The sequence below is a fragment of the Corythoichthys intestinalis genome, chromosome 4, assembly GCF_030265065.1.
Source record: "Corythoichthys intestinalis isolate RoL2023-P3 chromosome 4, ASM3026506v1, whole genome shotgun sequence".
NCBI lineage: Eukaryota > Metazoa > Chordata > Actinopteri > Syngnathiformes > Syngnathidae > Corythoichthys > Corythoichthys intestinalis.
Genome location: NC_080398.1, coordinates 17,415,794 through 17,436,860, shown reverse-complemented (window position 1 = coordinate 17,436,860; position 21,067 = coordinate 17,415,794). Strand labels below are relative to the sequence as shown.

The 21,067-nt window shown below is 38.9% G+C and overlaps 1 protein-coding gene across 1 annotated transcript; it reads left to right on the top strand.

The window, feature by feature from the left end:
- The first annotated feature begins 11,200 nt into the window (after positions 1 to 11,200).
- Positions 11,201 to 16,652, top strand: irx4a (iroquois homeobox 4a). Its single transcript, XM_057834699.1, has 5 exons — positions 11,201 to 11,567; positions 12,247 to 12,498; positions 13,212 to 13,318; positions 14,504 to 14,814; positions 15,655 to 16,652. The coding sequence occupies exons 1-5, from the start codon at positions 11,523 to 11,525 to the stop codon at positions 16,356 to 16,358; spliced, it is 1,419 nt and encodes a 472-aa protein (XP_057690682.1). The 5' UTR covers positions 11,201 to 11,522; the 3' UTR covers positions 16,359 to 16,652.
- The last annotated feature ends 4,415 nt before the right edge of the window (positions 16,653 to 21,067 follow it).

Genomic DNA, 21,067 nt, shown 5'->3' with positions numbered 1-21,067 from the left:
AGGATCCGGGGCACACCTGCACGGTGTTGTAAAATTGTCAATCAATCAAAAATCGTCCGGTTGCCTGCAGATGGATTAAACCACATTTCTGTTTCCAGCGGCTGTGTGAAAGATGAATAGTAATGTAAGTAAGGTAATGAATCCAGTTGTGGCAAAACAATAGCATATGACGGTTTGCAACCGTGTGGCTTACTGTTGCTAACCCCCCACCCCACCCGAACTCGTCAGCGCTGGCGTCATGCTAGCGAGTGAAAGCCAGGCCAATGTTTATTCTTTATATCCTGGTAGCATCCTTTTTTTTCCTCAGACAAAACTTTTTGTTTCTTTTTTTTGCTCTGCCATCTTTGCAGAATTTGCCCGAAAGCGTTCGAATCGACTTCCATCTTTACAATGAATGGAGAAAGGGGGAAGAGACGTATGCCGCAAAGCATTTTGTGGTAGGGTTCCTGACCCCCTCTTCAAAGTTAATTAGTGCTAGTGAAAACGACACAGATCCCCTCAAGATATAAAACAGGTGTCATTCAACTGGTTGTTAGTTGACACATTATCACAAATGTTCTGAAATATCTTATAAAGGTTCAAAAGTTACCTAGTGTTGCTTTAAATAGCTATTTTACACCATTACAAATTGACACCAACATTTGACTGTATGCCTGGACTGGATATGTGTGCATTCATATTGTTTTATTACACTTAGGTTTTAGAAGTATATAAAAAAAAGTTTATAATTAGAGTATAAAAAGTCTTATCTAAACAGCACCTGAGACCATATCCGTTAGCTACTGTTATGAAAGTGATATAATTTGAATAAGCCGTGTTGACTATGCATCCCTGTGCAGTCCTTTCTGACATGTAAAGTAAATGGCTACACTAAATAGCTCAAAGTGCTAAACCTAAAACAAAAAGCCACATCTATAATACTTGACTACATGAAGTATCCCTCTTTTATGTCACACTGATGTTACAAGACTTGATCGTTGTTACCCATGTCATGTATTGTGTATTGGATGTGTATCCACATCTGGAATCTAAGAACATAACCAGGGAACAAGGACCCAACACAAAGATTTACAAGACACATTGGTTCCACAAGTTTAGGGCTACACACAGATCCTCTCTGTGTTTTATGTCTCGGCCAGTTACTAGGGCAACACCTGAAGATAGCTAGTTAACTAAGTGCACAGGAGATGCTCCCGTTGTGTTGATCAATTATGGATGAGTGAGAGAACTTGGACATGTTAAACCTCTTAGAGTGGCTGAAGAGGCAGAACAGTGAGAAAGAAAAGGGACTTAAGATCGACAGACAGACAAACAGACAGACGGATGAATGGTTTGTGTCAGACATACTTTCACAACTGGGTTAAAAAAGAGAGGGTCTTCTTGGATTTACCAGCGGTACTAGACATTTTAATTGTGTGCTGGGCTTTTTTCTATGTTCACAATGTTCTGCTGTTTAGGCCAATCCATGTTGGAAGGATCATATAGATGGAGGCCAATTGACTGACCCAAATGACCCTAGATGATCTCATGGCGAACAAATTAAAAGGACATTGTTTTTAAAGCGTTTAAAGCACCTCAGCTAGAAACAGAACTGAGAATGTTGATTAGTTTGCACAATTTACCCACTAAAAATAATGGTCATCACAGTGGAGCATCTCAGAAATCTTCAACAAGACCAAAGTCGCCATTCTAATCATACTGCCTGGAGGATGCTTTAAAACTATTCTACTCATGCAAAAACCATTAGGACTTAAGGGTGCAATGAGGAGAAATGGGGGAAAAATCATTGTGTTGTTCAAGGGAAGAAATAGGAAATACATTGAGAAGATTGTAGGAGATCAATATTCCATTTGGACTCCATGAGTAGACAGGACTGTGGACAGTCTAATGTTTTGCTGGATAAGCAGTGTGTGTGTGTGCGTGTGTGTGTGTTTGTTTGAGAGAGAGAAAGAGAGAATGTATGCACCTTATTTCTTTGGCTGCGGAAGGAACATGGTTACTATTAGAAAGCCTCAGAGCAGCTTGGGGCTTCTTGTCACCAAGCAAGTCAGTCTGTGCAGCTGTCCATATCTATTGAGGTCAAGTGGGCTTTTTTTCCATTGTTGGTGCCAAAAACAGAACTTCGAACAGTGGACCATAAGTTAAGGCATTTAAGTAAAATACAGTAAAGCAACAGAAAACCACGCTTTCATTGTGGGACCAAAAAGCCAATGGTAAAACCAACAAAACACAACAGAATCCATGAACAACGTGTTTTCCATTCGGCAAAACCTTTACTGTTTACTTATTTGTTCTGTTGGACCAGACCAACTGATGCCAACATAAAACTATTACCGTATTTTTCGGACTATAAGTCACACCTGAGTATAAGTCACACCAGCCATAAAATGCTCAACGAAGAGGGAAAAAACATATCAGTTGCACCGGAGTAAAAGTCGCATTTTTTGGGGAAATTTACTTGATAAAATCCAACACATAGAACAGATATGTCATCTTGAAAGGCAATTTAATTTAAAAATACAATAGAGAACAACATGCTGAATCAGTGTACATGATGCATGAACAACGAAATGCGAATATACTGTCCTCACCAGGACGCTACGGCTCGGTCCTGGCTATACAGCGAGCTAAACTCCCAAATGACGATGCTGGACGTCCGTATAATTTGCTGAATCAATTTTGTCCTTGATACCAAACAGGTTCGCATCAAAATAAATAAATGATAATTAGGTGCTAATACAGTAATGACACAAATGGTTAGCACGTGTTCGCTAGCATTAGCACATCGTTCAAAGAACCACACAACTGGCTCTAAGTGTCCGATAGCGGGTGGAAAAAACACAACAACAACAGAAAAGATGATACACACAGGCGTTGCCTCTGTAGAGATATTTTACAAGCATAAACAATGAACTTAGGTTTGCAGCCGTGTTTCTCTCTCTCTCGCCCACTCGCTCAGAGATGCTGCACAGCTGTCCGTCTTCTTCTGGCGTGTGAGTGCTCTTCTTCGCGTAAACAAGTGCGAGTGCACCCCCACTTGGGCGTGAAAGCACCACAAACTAAAAGCATGCATTTCAATATAAAAAATTCAATAATACAATTGATCACACATTGCCAAAGGCAGAACGCAAACTATTAAGAGTTATTCAGATAACTATAGCATAAAGAAGATGCTAACAAGTTTACCAAACCATCAGTGTCACTCCAAAACACCAAAATAACATGTGAAATGTTATCATAATGTGTTAATAACTTCAAACATAAGTCACTCCTGAGTATAAGTCGCACCCCCAGCCAAACTATAAAAAAAACTGCGACTTATAGTCCGAAAAATACGGTAAGTATTAACTGGCCAGTTAATATTTTAAGAGGAATCTAATAAGCTTTACAAAGGGTAACCATTTAGCCACTGTTATATTCACAGAGAAAACAATAAAACCCTGTTTAAACACTGTCTTCACTTTATTGAGGGGGGTAGGATAAAAGTTATGTTGCAAAATGAGTCTTACATATTTGTCTGTCACACTAATATTCTGTTCTTTTCAGCTTTGTTTTTCTTATATTGATTGATCTTAATAAACCAACCCTATGCATATTTATTTGCTTATTAATAGTGTATTTACTCTCTGAATTCTTGACACTTGATCAACTTAACTACCTGTTCCAGATTAATTTCTTCAACTTGACGCAAACCTAGGAGTACTGTAACCTGAATAATAAGCTAGCTTGCACTTTTAAGTAAACCCCCTAATTTGCATCTCCTTTACAACTACAAAGTAGACTCCTATTAAAAAAAAGTTCCCCAGCTACATTGTAATCATGAAGGTGTCACTTTCCTGATAATCTGGCATTGATTAATGAGCCACTATGAAGGTGTAAGTGCATGATTGGTATGTATGTGTGTACACACTGGGGGGAGGGGGGATTTTTTTTTTTTAGGGGCTATGGGGTAGAAGATATTGTAGGGATTTAAAGAGGAAGGTGATTCATTCTCATCTCTCTGAATTCCATTCATGGCTCTTTACGGTTATTTGAAGATAATCTACATAAGTAAACGACGAGAGGAAAAAATCATGATAATCCTCTGACCACATGCCTGATCTCACAATACAACAATGTAGTCGCAACTTTTGCCATACAAATTAACAATATAATAGAAGTGTACCACGCCAGTCTATTTAACAAAATACATACCACCCTCTATGCCATGGGTGGGGAACCTATGGCTCACGAGCCAGATCTGGCTCTTTTGACGGCTGCATCTGGCTCGCAGACAAATCTTTAATTATTTTTAAAAAGTTTCATTATGCTCCTTTACGCATTGCGCGAAACTGTGACAGTCACCGGTCATACGCTGGTCTTGTGCAGTAATGAGCAGACGTGACTTTTGCGGCGTATGTTAACTTTTTTAATTATCCGACAGCACTCCCGCACTTCACACTAGATATCATCAAATAGCAACCTAGATGTGCTACGTTAGACCCCCCCTCCCCCAAGTCCCATGTCGTTGGCTGCGTGAGCCAAGGGTGATCATGGGACATGTAGTCTATATACCACAACCGGCGACTAGAAAGCCAGTTCACAGTCATTTTAGTGGGAAAGTGGCAAACATGCGTGTCGTTGTGTCTATCTATCTATCAATCGCATAGGCAACGCAGATGAGGCAGGGACACTGTTCAAGTGGGGTTGTCGTATTTTGTTGTCGAAAATAGCTGCCTATAGACCCTACCCACCGACGTCACAAAACCACGTGCTCGCTGTATGGTTCCGCCCACTTGTCCGTCATTTTGTCTCTGTATTAGCATTGGTTTCAATTGATCGAGGAATTTAAAATGCATTTCATGGAAGACCCGGTGCTTTCTGATGCCGTAAACTCACTGGATGTGTTGCATAAAAGGCATTATGTGGAAAAGCTTCATTCTATACAGTCGCCAGATCCATATTTGATGCCCAAATCGATGTTTTTCGACCCACTGTCTTCGCCCTGTCTGCCTGACATCTGCTACGCTGATATTTACAATTATCTTGTCCACACAAAATCAGCCTATTCTCACGAAAATTTGAAAAACTTCAAGAGCTTGGAGGCTTATAAATACTTCGTTGCTGGTTGGGTGAAACAGGTCCTCGTCCACGAAAATTCGACAGGAATCTATCTTGTGCTTGGAAAGGTGAGTTACGAAATTTTCAATTCAAAATCTTTTGTTATTGCTAACATCCACTGTCAAGTCTAATGTATTTCATGTCGTTTGTCAATGGAGTTAAGGCTTTTCATGTTTATATGGTTTAGCGATAGCACTCTCACTACATACATACGTGTATGTTGTCGGCGATTAGCCTAGCAATGATCTTAATTGTGGTTATTTGTCAGCCCAAAACCCTCTAAGTATATCTTAAATGCATCTTACCGGATATAAAATGACTACTACATAGTCTGTGGTGATTTTTTGGTGCCCAGTTTTCACGTCGAATTGCAGCCGTCCATTTCGCTCTCCTCTTTGAATCCCTCGGAATACGGTAAAACTTCAAGTCTCTCCTTCCATCTTCTCTGTTAGTGCAACCAACAGCCACACACGCCTTCACCATTTTGATTATTAATGTTAAGGAGCAGAAAAACACGCCGTAAATAGGAGGAATGTACGTAGCCGTAACAGGTTAACACTATGTTTTGACGGACAATTGGGCGGTACCATTCAGGAGAGCAGAGTTGTGACGTCACGTGGGTAGGGTCTATATGCGCGTGTGCGTGAGATCAGGAAGTTAACTCATTTTCAGTTTCATTTTCCGGGTTGTCATCTAATTTTAGAAACCCTTTTGAGATGATGGCAAAACGACCAGGAGTATCTTATTTTTCAGCAGGATACAAGGGCATAAATGCGACACCGTTTTTTCTCTCGCTTGGGAGGAGTCAACAGATGTAAGCTATTTATCGCAGTTTAGCGTTATTGGAAGGTTTTGACTATGAAAGGGACAGCAAGAGGGGAGGATTTTTTTCAAGTCCTTCACTGAGTTGGGCAAAGAAAAAAAATCTACCGATGGATAAACTTGTTTCGGAGTGCACTTATGGTGCTCCGTGCATAAGTATCCACGTATCAACCAGACTACAAAGCCATCAGCAAAACCATGCAGCACCAGAAGACGCATTAATGTTGAGAAATACTCATCATTGATTAGGAACAGCATAACTATATTGTTAAAAAGAAATTAGAGACTTTTTGTACTTTAAAAGTGTTGAAATTACACAAAATGCACACATTACTTGTATTTTTAATTTTAAACATATTGTATAGCTCTCACGGAATTACATTTAAAAATATGTGGTGTTCATGGCTCTCTCAGCCAAAAAGGTTCCCGACCCCTGCTCTATGCAATAGAGGGCCAAAGAGCAAACATAAGATATTACAAAATCGTAGATTGAGTAGACCAACTCAAATCACATTTACTAATTTAGAACAACATCCAACTATCCAATGTCTACTAACTGTTCTTTTCAGGGTCATGGTGTGCAGGAGGTAATACCAGCTAATTTTCGGTAAGAGGTAAGCTGCATCATGTACTGATGCTCCGTCAGTAGAAGAGAACGTCCAACATTCACATTCTAAATATAATCCAGCGCAAGTCTACATCAAGCAAAGGAGCATTTTAGACCAGGTCATGGTCATTTCATGGACAGGCGAAGCATGTACTTTGGAAAAAGGGTGGGATGCACCATTTCTTTTGTATCAATAAGCATGTTTATTTACCTCCCCTTTAAAATAGCAAAAGAAGATTATACTGATTTCCTCAGTGAAAGGTTGACATACGCTTGGATTTCAGAAGTATGAGGCACTGGCACCTGGAGACTTCCTCCAGCTGGCATATACAGGGTTTTCCAAAATGGTTGATCCCATTCTAAATGCCCATATCTCGGAACCTACTTGATGGATCTTAATGAAACTAAAAACACTTTATGTTGAAGGTCATAAGTTTTATTGGTTAAATAAAAAAAACAGTACAAACATTTGTTGGTTCTATGATAGATTTTTATCAATGTTCAATATGAGCGCTGCCTGGGACTCTGCGCATCTCGAGGCGGTATTCGAGCTCGTGCCAAACTCGCTGAAATTTTTTGAAATTTTTGGTGCCAAGTTGTAATTTGTTTTGTAGTTGGTGCCTTCTTTACAAAATTTGAGAAGAAGGCACGTTGCACTGTCTTCGGTGACTGAGTCCGAGCATTCTCTAACACGCAAAATGCCTTTTCGATTGAAGTGAACGGCATTTATTAACCTGAAAAGATAGAAATGCCAAACGTTACAAACAAAAACTTGAAACGTTTCTACACAAGCTATGAAAATTTGAGGTCATTCCAATGAAAATTGTCAAAATTATTGACCTACGAAATGGGGTCAAACATTTTGGTATTTGATACACTGCCGATTCTGCTGGTTTTCCCACTTGCAAGCCATGTAGAGGTCTGTAATTTGTATCATAAGTTCTCTTCAACTGTGAGGGACGGAATCTAATACAAAAATCCAGAAAATCACATTGTATAATTTTTAAATAATACATTTGTATTTAACTGCATGAAATAAGTATTTGATACATTACCAACTAGTAAATATTTCGGCTCTTGGTTGTTTTTTAAGAACCCATCCTGTTCTCCACTCATTACCGGAAGTAACTGTACCTGTTTGAACTTGTTACCTGTATAAAAGACACCTGTTCACATGCTCAAACAAACAAACTCCAACCTCTCCACAATGGCCAAGACCAAAGAGTTGTGTAAGGACTTTAGGGATAAAATAAAAGACCTGCACAAGGCTGGGATGGGCTACAGGAAAATAAGCAAGCAGCTTGGTGAGAAGGTAAAACTGTTGGAGCGATTATTAGAAAATGGAAGAAGTTCAAGTTGACGGTCAATCTGCCTTGTTCTGGGGCTCCATGCAAGATCTCACCTCGTGGGGCATCACTGATCATGAGGAAGGTGAGGGATCAGCCCAGAACTACACGGCAGGAACTGGTCAATGACCTGAAGAGAGCTGGAACCACAGTCTCAAAGAAAACCATCGGAAACACATTACGCCGTCATGGATTAAAATCCTACAGCGCACGCAAGGTCCCGCTGCTTAAACCAGTGCATGTCCACGTCTGAAGTTTGCCACTGACCATCTGGATGATCCAGAGGAGCAATAGGAGAAGGTCATGTGGTCGGATGAGACAAAAATTTAACTTTTTGGTCTAAACTCAGCCCATCGTGTTTGGAGGAAAAAGAAGGATGAGTACAACCCCAAGAACACCATCCCAACCGTGAAACATGGAGGAGGAAACATCATTTTTGGGGGGCTGCTTCTCTGCCAAAGGTACAGGACGACTGCACCGTATTGAGGGGAGGATGGATGCGGCTATGTATCGCCAGATCTTGGCTGACAACCTCCTTCCTTGAGTGATAGCCCTGAAGATGGGTCGTGGCTGGGTCTTCCAGCATGACAACGACCCAAAGCACACAGCCAAGGCAACCAAACAGTGGCTCCGTAAAAAGCATCTTAAGGTCCTGGAGTGGCCTAGCCAGTCACCAGATCTGAACCCGATAGAAAATCTATGGAGGGAGCTGAAAGTCCGTGTTGCCCGGCAGCAGCCCCGAAACCTGAAGGCTCTGGAGAAGATCTGCATGGAGGAGTGGGCCAAAATCCCTGCTGCATTGTGTGCAAACCTTGTCAAGGACTACAGGAAACGTTTGTGTCTGTAATAGCAAACAAAGGTTTCTGTACCAAATATTAAGTTCGATTTTTGTGATGTATCAAATACTTATTTCATGCAATTAAATACAAATTTATTATTTAAAAATCATACACCGTGATTTTCTGTTTTTTTTATAATAGATTCCGTCCCTCACAGTTGAAGAGAACGTATGATACAAATTACAGACCTTTACATGCTTTGCAAGTGGGAAAACCAGCAAAATCAGCAGTGTATCAAATATTTGTTCTCCCCACTGTATATACTGTGTATATATATATATATATATATATATATATATATATATATATATATATATATACATATATATATATATATATATATATATATATATATATATATATATATACAGACAAAAAAACTTTACAATTTGAGTATAAAACGACTTATCTAAACAGCACCTTAGTCCATATATACAGTATACTATATGGAGCAGTGATTTAAACTGAAAAGTCTATACCTCCTTCACCCCAACCACTTCGTTCAGCTCTGCTGCAGACCTTGAGATGTTCCCAGGACAGTCAAGAGATCTAGTAGTCCCCAGCGTGTCTAGAGTCTTCCCTTAGGCCTCCTTCCGGCAGAACGTGCCCTGAGCACACAACCGACAAGGTGCCCAAGAGGATTCCCGAGTCACCTCATCCGGCTACTATCGATTTTGAGGAATAGCGGTTCTACACTCAGCCTCTCCGGAATGGTCCATCTTACAACCCAATTAGGAAATATGTTAGCTCTTGAATAAACTGGAGATTGACTACCATCCAAAAGAAGATTCTCTTTGACCTTGTGTTTTCCTAATGAAATACCACTATTGTGTTACTTTTGGAAAACTTTTAGAAAGTAGAAATAGAAATTCATTTTTATTTATTTTAAATGTATACTAGTATTTGTTAAAAATTCAAATGCACATTTTAAAAAGGGTTATAATCAAGAAAGTAGGAAATGTATTCAAGTTAGTCCCTCTTTAATGGACTCTCACATTATGCCTGCACTCAGTCCAAGGATGGAGCTTTTCCTCTTTCCCCACATCTGTCAAAGGGAAAAAAGAAGCGTCTCTTTTAATCTTTAAACGCTAAACAAGCTTGAACTCCTGCTGTCGCCTTCATTTTCTGTCTAAAAGCATATACTCGGGCGCCTAAATATTTTATTACAGGCGCCCGATAACACTGGGTAAGGCTATGGATAATCAAAAGGTACGCCCTATTCATCAAGGAAGGTGTGTGGTCTGTATGTATGTAGTATTGTCCATGTTTAACACATTTTATGTCTCCAGACTAATTCAATAGATACAGTATACAAGAGCAAAGGTCCTTGCTCAGTTGCTTCCTGTGTTGCTCTGATCACATTGGACAATTGTAATATCATGTGACTCACACAATCCTGAAAAATTAACTGGCTGACAATTTTACTCAGAAAGAAAAATTGTGTGTGTGTCTGGTTGAGCGGTTCTTGGCTGTTCAGGGCAAGGTGGCCTAATGTAAATTAAAAAGCATTGCCTGATCCCATTTGACCCCCCCGCCTCCTCTCATTCAGAGTATTATTGTGACCATTTGCTTTGAGGTACTCACCCCACATATTTCAATTTGTCTGAAAAAATGAGAGGGCAGACATTTCATACAGGTCATACTGCTCAACAACAAACCTTCCAAAGGAAACTAACAAGTAAGAATCATATATACAAGACAGAGAATACCACCGTTAAAAAAAACATTTTTCGTATCAATAGTCCTTTATTGCCACTTTCATCTGTAAATGAAAGCGAGCAATTATTGTGAGGTGCCAGTATCATATTATTATGTTGGCCTCGGTCCCCTAGATAGTCATCAATCACCCTCAATCGAGCTGTCACCGGTAGGCAGAGTTCCAGCTGGAGAGCACTGAAGAAGGAGAGGAGTGGAAAGGGGTGGGGGAGTACATCATCATTAATTTGAGGTGTGACCCCAGGGGCCTTTCACATGTCTCAACGCAGGACTCTCCAAGCAAGCACAGTGCATGAACTGGAGGGAAGGAGCTAGACTTTTTGGGCACTAACCAATTTGGTGACGACAACATTGTGATGAACTAAATTAAGCTAAGACTGAACCGATTAATTGTTGGAGTTGATAAATTATTTGCATGTGTTGAGGAATTATAGGAATTAATGCATTACATCATATTTATACATCTGAAGACTATGTAAACTGATTGAGCAATTAATTGTTTTAAATTCACTTGATTAACTTTTGGGAAATACATCTTGAACACAGCCTAACTTTAACCCTGCACTTTACTCTTTTCAAAACATTTAAACAATATATTTTTATTTATTTATTGTGCTTGTCCTCAGAACAAAAATGAATAAAAAAGTTACAGCCTGATCATTTTTAGAGTGACAAACGTGTGACGTCATAGGAACTGCCTCTTAAAACAACCCGCATCTGCTGCTGACGTCTTTTATACAACTTTTTACAACGCAAAAATAGATATGGAACAACAAACTTATCATTCTTGAAAACGATAGTTTACTATAGAAATGATTGTATATAGTAATTTGATGGATATTTTTGTTATTTAAAATACGACGCAGCTTTGGTTTCCTATATTTTATTTATTATTTATTTCTTTGAAAGGTGTTCGAGTGGGGGGGCATTTTACACAAATTAAACATGGTACTGTGCTTCGCCCTATAAGCATCCAAGAAGCATTGTGCTTCCCAATCAATTGGTACAGTCAAGCAGCAGCAGCAGCAGCCAGCGTGAGAGTGGAGACCTTCAGTCTCGCTTTATTTCTGGATATTGGGGGACCTCTCTACCATGTCATATCCACAATTTGGCTATCCATATTCGTCTGCTCCACAAGTAAGTCATTGCAACTTGTTTAATCGAAAAATGATTTTGACTGAAATAGTTTCCAGAGGTTATCTAATTGATCTGAGTTTAGTGTTTTGCGCACTTTGGTCAAAAATCTGAGACTCGTGCTGAAAATTGTGAGTTTTTTTTTTCCTCTACATAATTTGACACCTGTAAGAAAGGTAGACAACGAGGGAGAGAAAAAAAACACCTTCAGTCTGCTGTTCACTTTTAAACGGACAAATAGTCAAGAGTTCATCGCTATTACGCACGCGAATATTGTGTTCAAGCCATGTTTATGTTCTAACTATGCAGTTTTGTTTTTATTTTGGACGAATGCCATTTACAGACGTTGCTCTTAACGCGTGTTTAAAACTCAAGTTAGAATTCAGATTGCACAGGGGGAAAAACATTTTTTTATGTTACGCGCAAGTGCAACACCATCTGTCACCAACGTCTTTTGAATATATAATGTTATATTTTATTTTAGGTTGTAGATTTGGCACTGCAATCAAATGTATTCAATGCAAAGTCACTTCTGTTAAATCCTAAGCCGGTGACTCTTTGTCAACGTTACAATACGTTCTATACGTAAGAGATAAAACTTTGTTTGTTGCAAAATTGTTTTTATTTAGTTATTTTTATTATTAGAATTTAAAATGAGCTCGTCTCCTTTTCTCTCGTGCAGTTCCTAATGACAAGCAACTCCCTAACCACTTGCTGCGAGTCTACCGGTAGATCCATCGCCGACTCCGGAGTGGCTGCGTCCGGGCAGACGCCCGTCTACTGTCCGGTGTACGAGAGCAGACTCCTGGCGACGGCCAGACATGAGCTCAGTTCGGCCGCCGCTCTGGGGATGTATGGGAGCCCCTACACGGGAACTCAAGGATACGGCAACTACGTTACATATGGAACGGACGCCTCCGCTTTCTACTCGCTGGTGAGAGCCTTCTTTATGGCATTGATGAATGAATCTTGCAGCCGCACCTCTCTGTTTAAAACAAAGCTGCTGCTGCTGTCTGCATGCTGAGCTCAGGCTGCATCTTATGCTTTCCCAAACTCTCATTTAACAAGCAGTAACGGATGATTTTTCCCCCCTCCTCGAATGCATTCATTTACCTATAGTGCAGTAAATTCATTATGTTAACTTTGTAAAAGCGCTATGGTCTCGTATAAGTAGGAGTCAGCCTCACATTAAGGGCAATTAAGACTATTGGAGAATGCCCCCCCCCCCCCCCCTCCCCAAATGAAAATAAAATAAAAATTGAATAAATAAATACATAAATAAATACGTGGGGATTAATAATGAGTCAATGCTTGAAGAAAGTTGCCTTGTCAGAAATATTGTGATATTGTGGAATGAGAAAAATCACATCTATCCTCGTTTTTGAAGGTTTTTAAAACTTGCGGTAAAGCACATATGCACAAATTTTCTATCACTTGTGCTGTCAAAATGGCTTAATGTTCATAAGTGTTTTATTATATCAATTTGATTGCTGTTCATTATTATTGATAAATGTTCAAACCAGACAACTCTCCATAGCTATTGACAATTACATTAAACAATAATTATAATCAAACATTGTCAAGTCTTTAGGTCAACATGCACATCACAGATTTCAAACCAATCATTATTTTCTTGACCGGTTACAGGGTACATTCGATACAAAAGATGGCACAGCCTCTGCACATGCAGGAATAACCCAAGCGACGGCCTACTACCCCTATGATCCGACCTTGGGGCAATATCAGTATGACAGGTAATTTGTCTCTAGATTAAGGAATAATATTTTGTGACCATAATATATTTGTTCATTTGCATAAGGTGGAAGGATGCAATGAAAATGAATATAAAGTTTGAATATGAATTTTGGAGATCTGTTTCTTGGTTTGAAAAACCTATGCAAAAAAGTTTGGAAATTACTTTTAACACAAGAGGATTTTGTTTGTTTACACTGGGGGTTGTTCCCTCCAGACTTAGTTCTAGAACAGTATAATCTGTCATTCTTAGAGTGACTGAAGTTTGTATTGTGATAAAGAAAAACGCCAGCATGTTAACTCTTATCTTTTTCACACAAGCATGGCATTTACAAGTAAGCTTGAAACTTTTTTTATTTTGCTATGCATGTCTTACAAGAAAAGTATCATGAAATTAATTTACCTGGCCCTAAAAATATTTTTTTTAAATTACCCACTAATTTCTATGTAAACTACATGCATGAGAAATAAAGGCCTGTGTGTAAGGCTAGGCAGTCTGGCACGCAGATGAACAAGGAGGCCTACAGCAGTTCCACTTTATCGGCCTGTTTTTTTGTTTTTTTTTTTACCTGAGGGCTCATCATTACACACCATAAAGCAATTTTACAGGCTATTTTATTTGCTAGAGAACCAAATGGGAAGAGGAAAGGTGCAGCGCTTTCCTTTCAATTCCCTTAGCTGTGCTTGACCCTCACAAAGCTATACAAAGCAATAAGCCTTCATAAAAGGCTCCCCCGAGAGGACTTTTACAGCTCTCTCCTGACTGAATATCAACACTGTGCATTTTAAAATCTCGGAGTATATTTGTGGGAGTAGGTAGGGAGTTGGATGAACTAAACTTAAAACGTGAAAAAACAATGCTTCTTTTTTTTTACAATTTTGAATTCAGTGTTCTAGAAGCTAATATGGATGACATATTAGTTTGATGTGGTGACTGCTCTTGGGGCTTTGTTTGGATGCATACTTTTAGGAAACTGCACTCATTCACATTTTTTTTTTTGGGGGGGGGGGCATAACATTATACTAAACTAAACATACTTTTCTAAATTTATGGGCCATAATTCTAATATAGCCAAATAGTATTTCAAAAACTCAGTGGATAATTAACTTTGAGTCCATCGGTGTCAATGTTTTGACAGTCAATTACATGATCCCCAGATCGCTGACACTTATGATCTCATGTGCAGATATGGTTCTATGGATGGAGGACCTAGGCGTAAGAATGCTACTCGTGAGACAACTAGCACCCTGAAGGCCTGGCTACAGGAGCACAGGAAGAACCCTTATCCAACCAAAGGTGAAAAGATCATGCTGGCCATCATCACCAAGATGACCCTGACACAGGTGTCCACCTGGTTTGCCAACGCCAGGAGGAGGCTTAAAAAGGAGAACAAGATGACATGGCCACCAAGAAACAAGGGATCAGAGGAGAAGCGATTTGACGAGGATGACGACTGTTCTCAGGAGGAGCAGATAAAAAGTGAAAGTAATGAAAATGGTCAGTGTCAACTCAGCGGTATGACCGCTTTTTTTTGGTGCTTTTTTCTGTTTTTGTCAAGGAAGGTTCTGCAAAATACAGGAGAGGTCTCTTGTCTAGTGCTTATGGTATGTCAGAAATGTGACTAATTTTTAGTATTGATAGTGATGTTTCTTCTTGGAATACAGGCATTATTTTTGAATGAATGAAGGATTAAAAAAAGAAAAAGTAGCTGAATGTTTACAATACATTATTTTAGACAAAATTGCATTGTGTTATAGCAATTTAAAAGGCTTGATTTAATACTGTAAAACAATTATTATTAAACAGTATAGTCAGTATAATATCTATTGAAATAGCATTATCTTATTAGGAATTTTTTTTGGTCCTGTTTACTCTTTAAGTGTAGTTAGTATAGGCCTGTTCGATTTTGAGGTACAGTACATGCGGTATACTTAGTCTGATCAGTTAAACTTATTCAACTGAGTTAAATATATAAGGGAGTTTACATTATCTAGTATAGAAACTAGACTGTGTTTTTTTTTAAACAATAATTGGATATTTTAAATCGGTGAATAAAAAAATGAAATGCGTAAAATACATGCTTGATTTGTATTAATATTGATTAGGCCCAATTTCTCTGGTTGACAAAATAATTAAGTTTTTTTATATGCCGAATTAACCTGCTTGTATTGTTATCTTATTCGCGAGAGGAAAGCGCTGCCTATCAGACATTATGTCAGCATCCACTATCACTGGACTTCTAGCATTCTGAATGGACTGGAGTGTCACTGATGCAGTTATCAGATATGTTGCCGCCATCCCTCATGCGCTGACTGCCTGCATTTCCTTTTTTCCCAGATAGTCGAGGTCAATCCAATAAAGATCTCCAGCTGAGCGACCTGGAAGATTTTGACACTTTGGAATCAGAGAGTTCGGAGTGTGAGTTGAAGCACAGATACCACATGAACCCTCACATGACAACAACAGGTGACTGTCCCCCTGAGCACCTTATCAAAGACGTATCTATGAAAATGTCTGGTCCAGTTGCACTCGGGGGAGAGCAGGACTTGAGTAAAAGTTGCCTAAAAACAAACCAGGAGGATTTCCAGGCGGAAAGAATAGCGCAGCCAAAGTCATGTTACAGCCAACAGCCGCAGCACCATATGCTAGATGGCAAGCCTCGGATCTGGTCTTTGGCCCAGACGGCGACCTCCTTGGTCCAGACTGATTACCCTTCCTGTATGCTGAGGTGTCAAGTCCCCCCCTCCTCCTCCCTCAGCCCACCCCCTGTCGCTACCTCACCCACTTCAGGCTTGGACCACAGGCAGGACTCACCTGTCACCACACTGAGAAACTGGGTGGATGGGGTTTTCCACGACCCCTTGTTCAGGCATAGCACTTTGAGCCAGGCCCTGACCCACACCACCGTATCCTGGAGTAGCACCACCAAAGGCTCCATCTTAGAGGCTGAGAAGAGTCCAGGGGTCCCACTGCATGACCAGGAATCACCCAAAGACAGTGCCATGAGTTTCAAAACTGTTAACAAACTATTTTGTTCTTAATAACACCCAAACAAATTATTTATTTTGAAAAAGGACAACAACAAAAAACTTGGGCTGGATGCTACATGTCGCCTTTTGCTGGTAAATTCTTTAACACGTGAACTACTCCAACTGATCTCATTTTTATTTTTTTTTTACGCACGCACACAAATTATCGAACTGTATAATATGTTTACAACTTGGGAAAATGCCTTGAGGTTTACAGTATTTATTTTACTTTCGTCCCTGTACGCATGCATATATAATTAAAATAATTTGGAGAATCACTGTTAAATGATAATTAAAAAAAAAAAAAAAAAAGTTTCACAGATGCACAACTCTCCGAATGTTGGATGAGTTTCAACATTGTTCACTGAAAATAAAATAAAAAACAGATGATTCAGAGGAGAAATTGTGATATGCATTCAGAGTTACTGTGCATCGATGCCTAAGGCAAAGTCGATCTATTGTTTTTTTTTTTTTTTTAATGTTCGATAAGTGAAGATGTCCATATCAATATGAAAACAAACCTAAACTCAGCACATTATTCTTAAAACATCTAATTTTAGAACAAGACCACAAAACAGTCCAGTATCTAAACTCTGCCTCATTATTCCATCCAAACAGACTGTAATTGGGATGTAGGTGGACATATTTCATAGCTCCTCATTGATTTCAGCTCTCACTGATCGTTCCCATTCTTAACCTTGTCCATGATGCAGCTGTCAAAATGCTAAGTTATTCGACATGCATCCATTAATGGGTTCAGGAAAGGAACTCCAATGGGATAATTTGAAGTTTTCCCTTTTGACAGTGGCTCCTCAATTTTCCCCAGACAACATCCAGGAAACAAAGGTCTAGATGTTGATTCTTCTATTGGAAATAAAGTGAAAGGGAGATACTCACGTTGTCTAAAAGTGAAAAGGGCAAAGGAACTCGAATTAGTCGTTGTAGATAAAAGGGCAAATAGAGGAAAAAGAGTCAAGGGTACTTGACAGTAATGGCCAAAGTGGAGCTCTCATGGGACTCTGTCCTAGAAGAGCAGGGAGGCAAGGGAGGGGTACCTTGAGAGATGAATTTTAATGGTGAATGAAGCACGAAAAGATTGAGCCCCCTTTTATACTGCATGGAAAACATTGTAGTGGGATGTATTGCATTAGAAAAAAAAAAGATGCTACTTTTCACCTTCCCCATTTAATGTATTGTGTCAAAGTCTAAGTCTCGTTGATTTATGACAACTAAATAACCCCAGATGTGACAGATAGGCAGGGTTAATTGGTACTTAATTAATTATTATAGGTCGCAGTTGTTGCCTGATAAGACAACCCTGCCACAATGTTTGATTAATTTAGCATGAAGGTACATTTTATTAGAGCTGCAATGTTCCCCTTTTTAATTGACAGAATAAGAGAGAGGAATTAAAAAAAGGAGAGGGAGTGTATAGCTAAATCATTCAGCTGTGTCAAATACGAACACACAGAGGGAGCGTGATGGTAAATTAACAGGCCCCTTTTACAATGAGACCATATAAAACTGTAATCAGTGACGCGTTACTTTTCATTAAGCGGCTTTGACAGTAGCATATTGGGAGGTCTGGTGTGTGTGCGGGGGGTGTTTGGGGTTCTTCCAGGGCCCAAATAAACTGAAACAGAGAGTCATAAGATAATTCCTTAAGCTCCATTAACAACTCTTAGCCGCAGGAAATAGGCTCCCCTGAAAACATCTCCAAATCTAAAAGCTTTATCGACCTGGCAAACCTCAGCTGATGGTGTTTTTTTCCCTCATTTTTTCCCAGCCCCCGTACCCCCCCCCCCCCCCCGTCTCTCTCTCTCTCTCTCTCTCTCTCTCTCTCTCTCTCTCTCTCTCTCTCTCTCGCTCTCTCTCGCTCTCTCTCTCTTGCACTCTCTTTTTCTTTCACACACACTCGCACTCAGACTCTTTAAGGGACAAAAATGTCCAAGTGAGGTAATAGACTTTGACACAATACATTAAAAGGGGAATGAGAAAAGTGGCAAAGAAAGGGCACTTTTAAATGCCCTTTAAACGCTACCAATTAGAGGTTTAAAACTTGAATAAGATGTAGGCCTTTGGCATATTGGCTGACTGAGCGAGCTGAGTCAAAGGCTTAATAACAAGCTTGAGCTCACTCTCTGGGTAAAATGTGTAGTAATCTCCTGCAACATGGTTATCCCTTTAGATAAAGCTCTCGGAAAAAAATGATAACTATATAATTCACAAAATTTCCCACAAACTCCCTTAAAACAAGCATTCTGTCAAAAATTACATACTTTCATAAATACTGTTTATATGGAATCGCAAAATGTGAGTGCAACACAGAACAATCAGTGGCTCTGGACATCCCTTGAGAGGCACTGTCTGGGTCAGGTTAATGCCACTGTGACCCTGAGCCATAAATATATTTACACACCATTACACATCAATGTACAAACTCTGTCTGTCTCCCCCTCACACAACGGCTCACAAGGGTTGATTGAATATTTAATCCAACAGGCTGACAAACATTAATAAAGTGAGAATAACAGTTATGAGATTGGACGAAACCATGAATTATGATTGTATGAAGGAAGAGCACAGACATATAATAGATAATCAAATCAGTGGCCTGCTTGCCCATATTGGTGCAATGGTGTTTTATTGCAAAAATTAAGATACTTGCATTATGTTAAATTTATTACACGGCTTATGTTATGTTGAATTTATTACACGGCCGGTTCAAAATGTCTATTTCCTTTTCTATAATAAAGAAACAAATTCCATCTTAAAAATTAAACCATGAGATTTGGTTGTCGCTGATATTTTTAAATGTATATTATTTTCGACACAATACAGTACAAATAATATTTAGGTTGTAGCAGCTTTATCCCCAATAACAAATATGTGCTTACTTTGTTAAAGGTTTGTCTGGTTTCTTAGTGTGTCTTTTCCTCATCTGCAAAAGTTAGTTTATATTGTTGTTTTATTTTATTAAATAAAACTTAATTTTCCTAGTGACGTCTATTCAATTTGAGTCAGTAATCAAAAGGCAGTGGTCAAAACAATTATTTCTTTTAATTTTAGCTTGATTCCGATTTCCTCTCTGAATTAATGTAGATTTTGGTACATATCAGTGGGAAATGGAAGTGGAGGTGTGTCTTTTTGTCATTGGTCAGCATACAGCTGCATGGGTGGTAAGTTGCCAAATGAACCACCGCTTCTTAAAGATTTGGGGAACTTATGCATCTTCTATTGCTCAGAGAATCGTGGTGGTTGTCTATTTTATGAGTGGTCTTTGGTGTGTATTTGTTGCTATGTTCAGTGCTCTGCTACTGAAGCATGTGCCCAAGATGTCTCTTAAAGGGAAGACAAGGTTTTGATCAAGTCCATCCCAGCAAAAACAATCATGTTTAACATTTTGAAAAAAAAAAAAAATCATATTTATAATGTGAAATAATGGAGAAAATTATCAATTCTAGCCGATATTTCCAGTTGGTAGGCAGAATAGCTGTTCTCAGACAATTTTAAATGCCAGTACTATTTGAGCCAATCAAATGTGAGTATTTCAAATTGTCCTGCCTACTCCTCATCCAATAGCTACCCACTGTAATATTCGTGTCTATTCGAGAAGCAAGCTTTAATAGCTCCAGGAAGTAAAGCAGTCTTCGCCTGAGTCCCACCTGGACAATGGAGGAAGACACAGATATGTTGCACAGGTACAGAAACTATATAGAGTGTGTGCCAATTTTCGGAGCTACTTTTTACCTGGTTTGAATGTATCAGCGCTTGCGTGCTGTACATGCGAGGAGTGAGTGACCTCATGCTTGTCACACAATGATTGCTCTCGCAAGCGGTGATTTTTTGTGTTTATACATTACTTTGTCTGTTATTATAGTTCTAAGAAATTTGTGATTTGCATATCTACATTATTTGAACAAACATACATCAAATGAAGGTCATTTATACTAGCGCTTGTCTTTTCCTTTAAGGCCTAGGCCACTGGCCTCTATCAGACTCAAGCTGTCATCACCATCCTGCAGTCATTCCACAGGACAAGAGGTTTTACCCTGAGGGCCTTTGCTTTTCACCATCTTATCTGCTTCTCCAAAAACTGACTTGATGACTAAATCAATACTAAATTTCAGTGGGATATACTGTGAGTGAGGTATTGGAAAAATACAATCAAGTTTAATGTAAACCTGAATTATTATTCTTTTTCTAATAGTATGAAGATGTTTTGTTATTACTATTAAATTTTTTAATTTATACTATATTGTCCAGATTAGCATGATAAAAGTTTGGCAGAACAGCAAGTTCAACTCCATATAGACAAGAAAGTTAAAATTGTATTTGTATTCCATCCAACATTGTGCGCATAAGTATATTAGACAAATAATATATGGCATAAAAAGTGTTAACATTTGTGACAAATCAAAATACAATGGTGTATTACCTGTTTTTTAGAAATTATCATAAAAATATATTATATAAATGGTACAATTTTAAAAATGCGGTTCCCTAAAATGTGCACAAATGGAATACAATGACCTACACTGTGTTTTGTTATGAGGGAATATTTAAATTAATGCCAAAATACAGTTTATTGAAGGCCATGGCCTACTATTGTACCAAAGCCCAACACTGGAATTGAACAAAGATTAGTGATGGACTAAGATACTGTAGTTGTGCACTCTTTAGATTAAAACTTGTTAAAAAGGATTAGTTTGAGGTGTCTT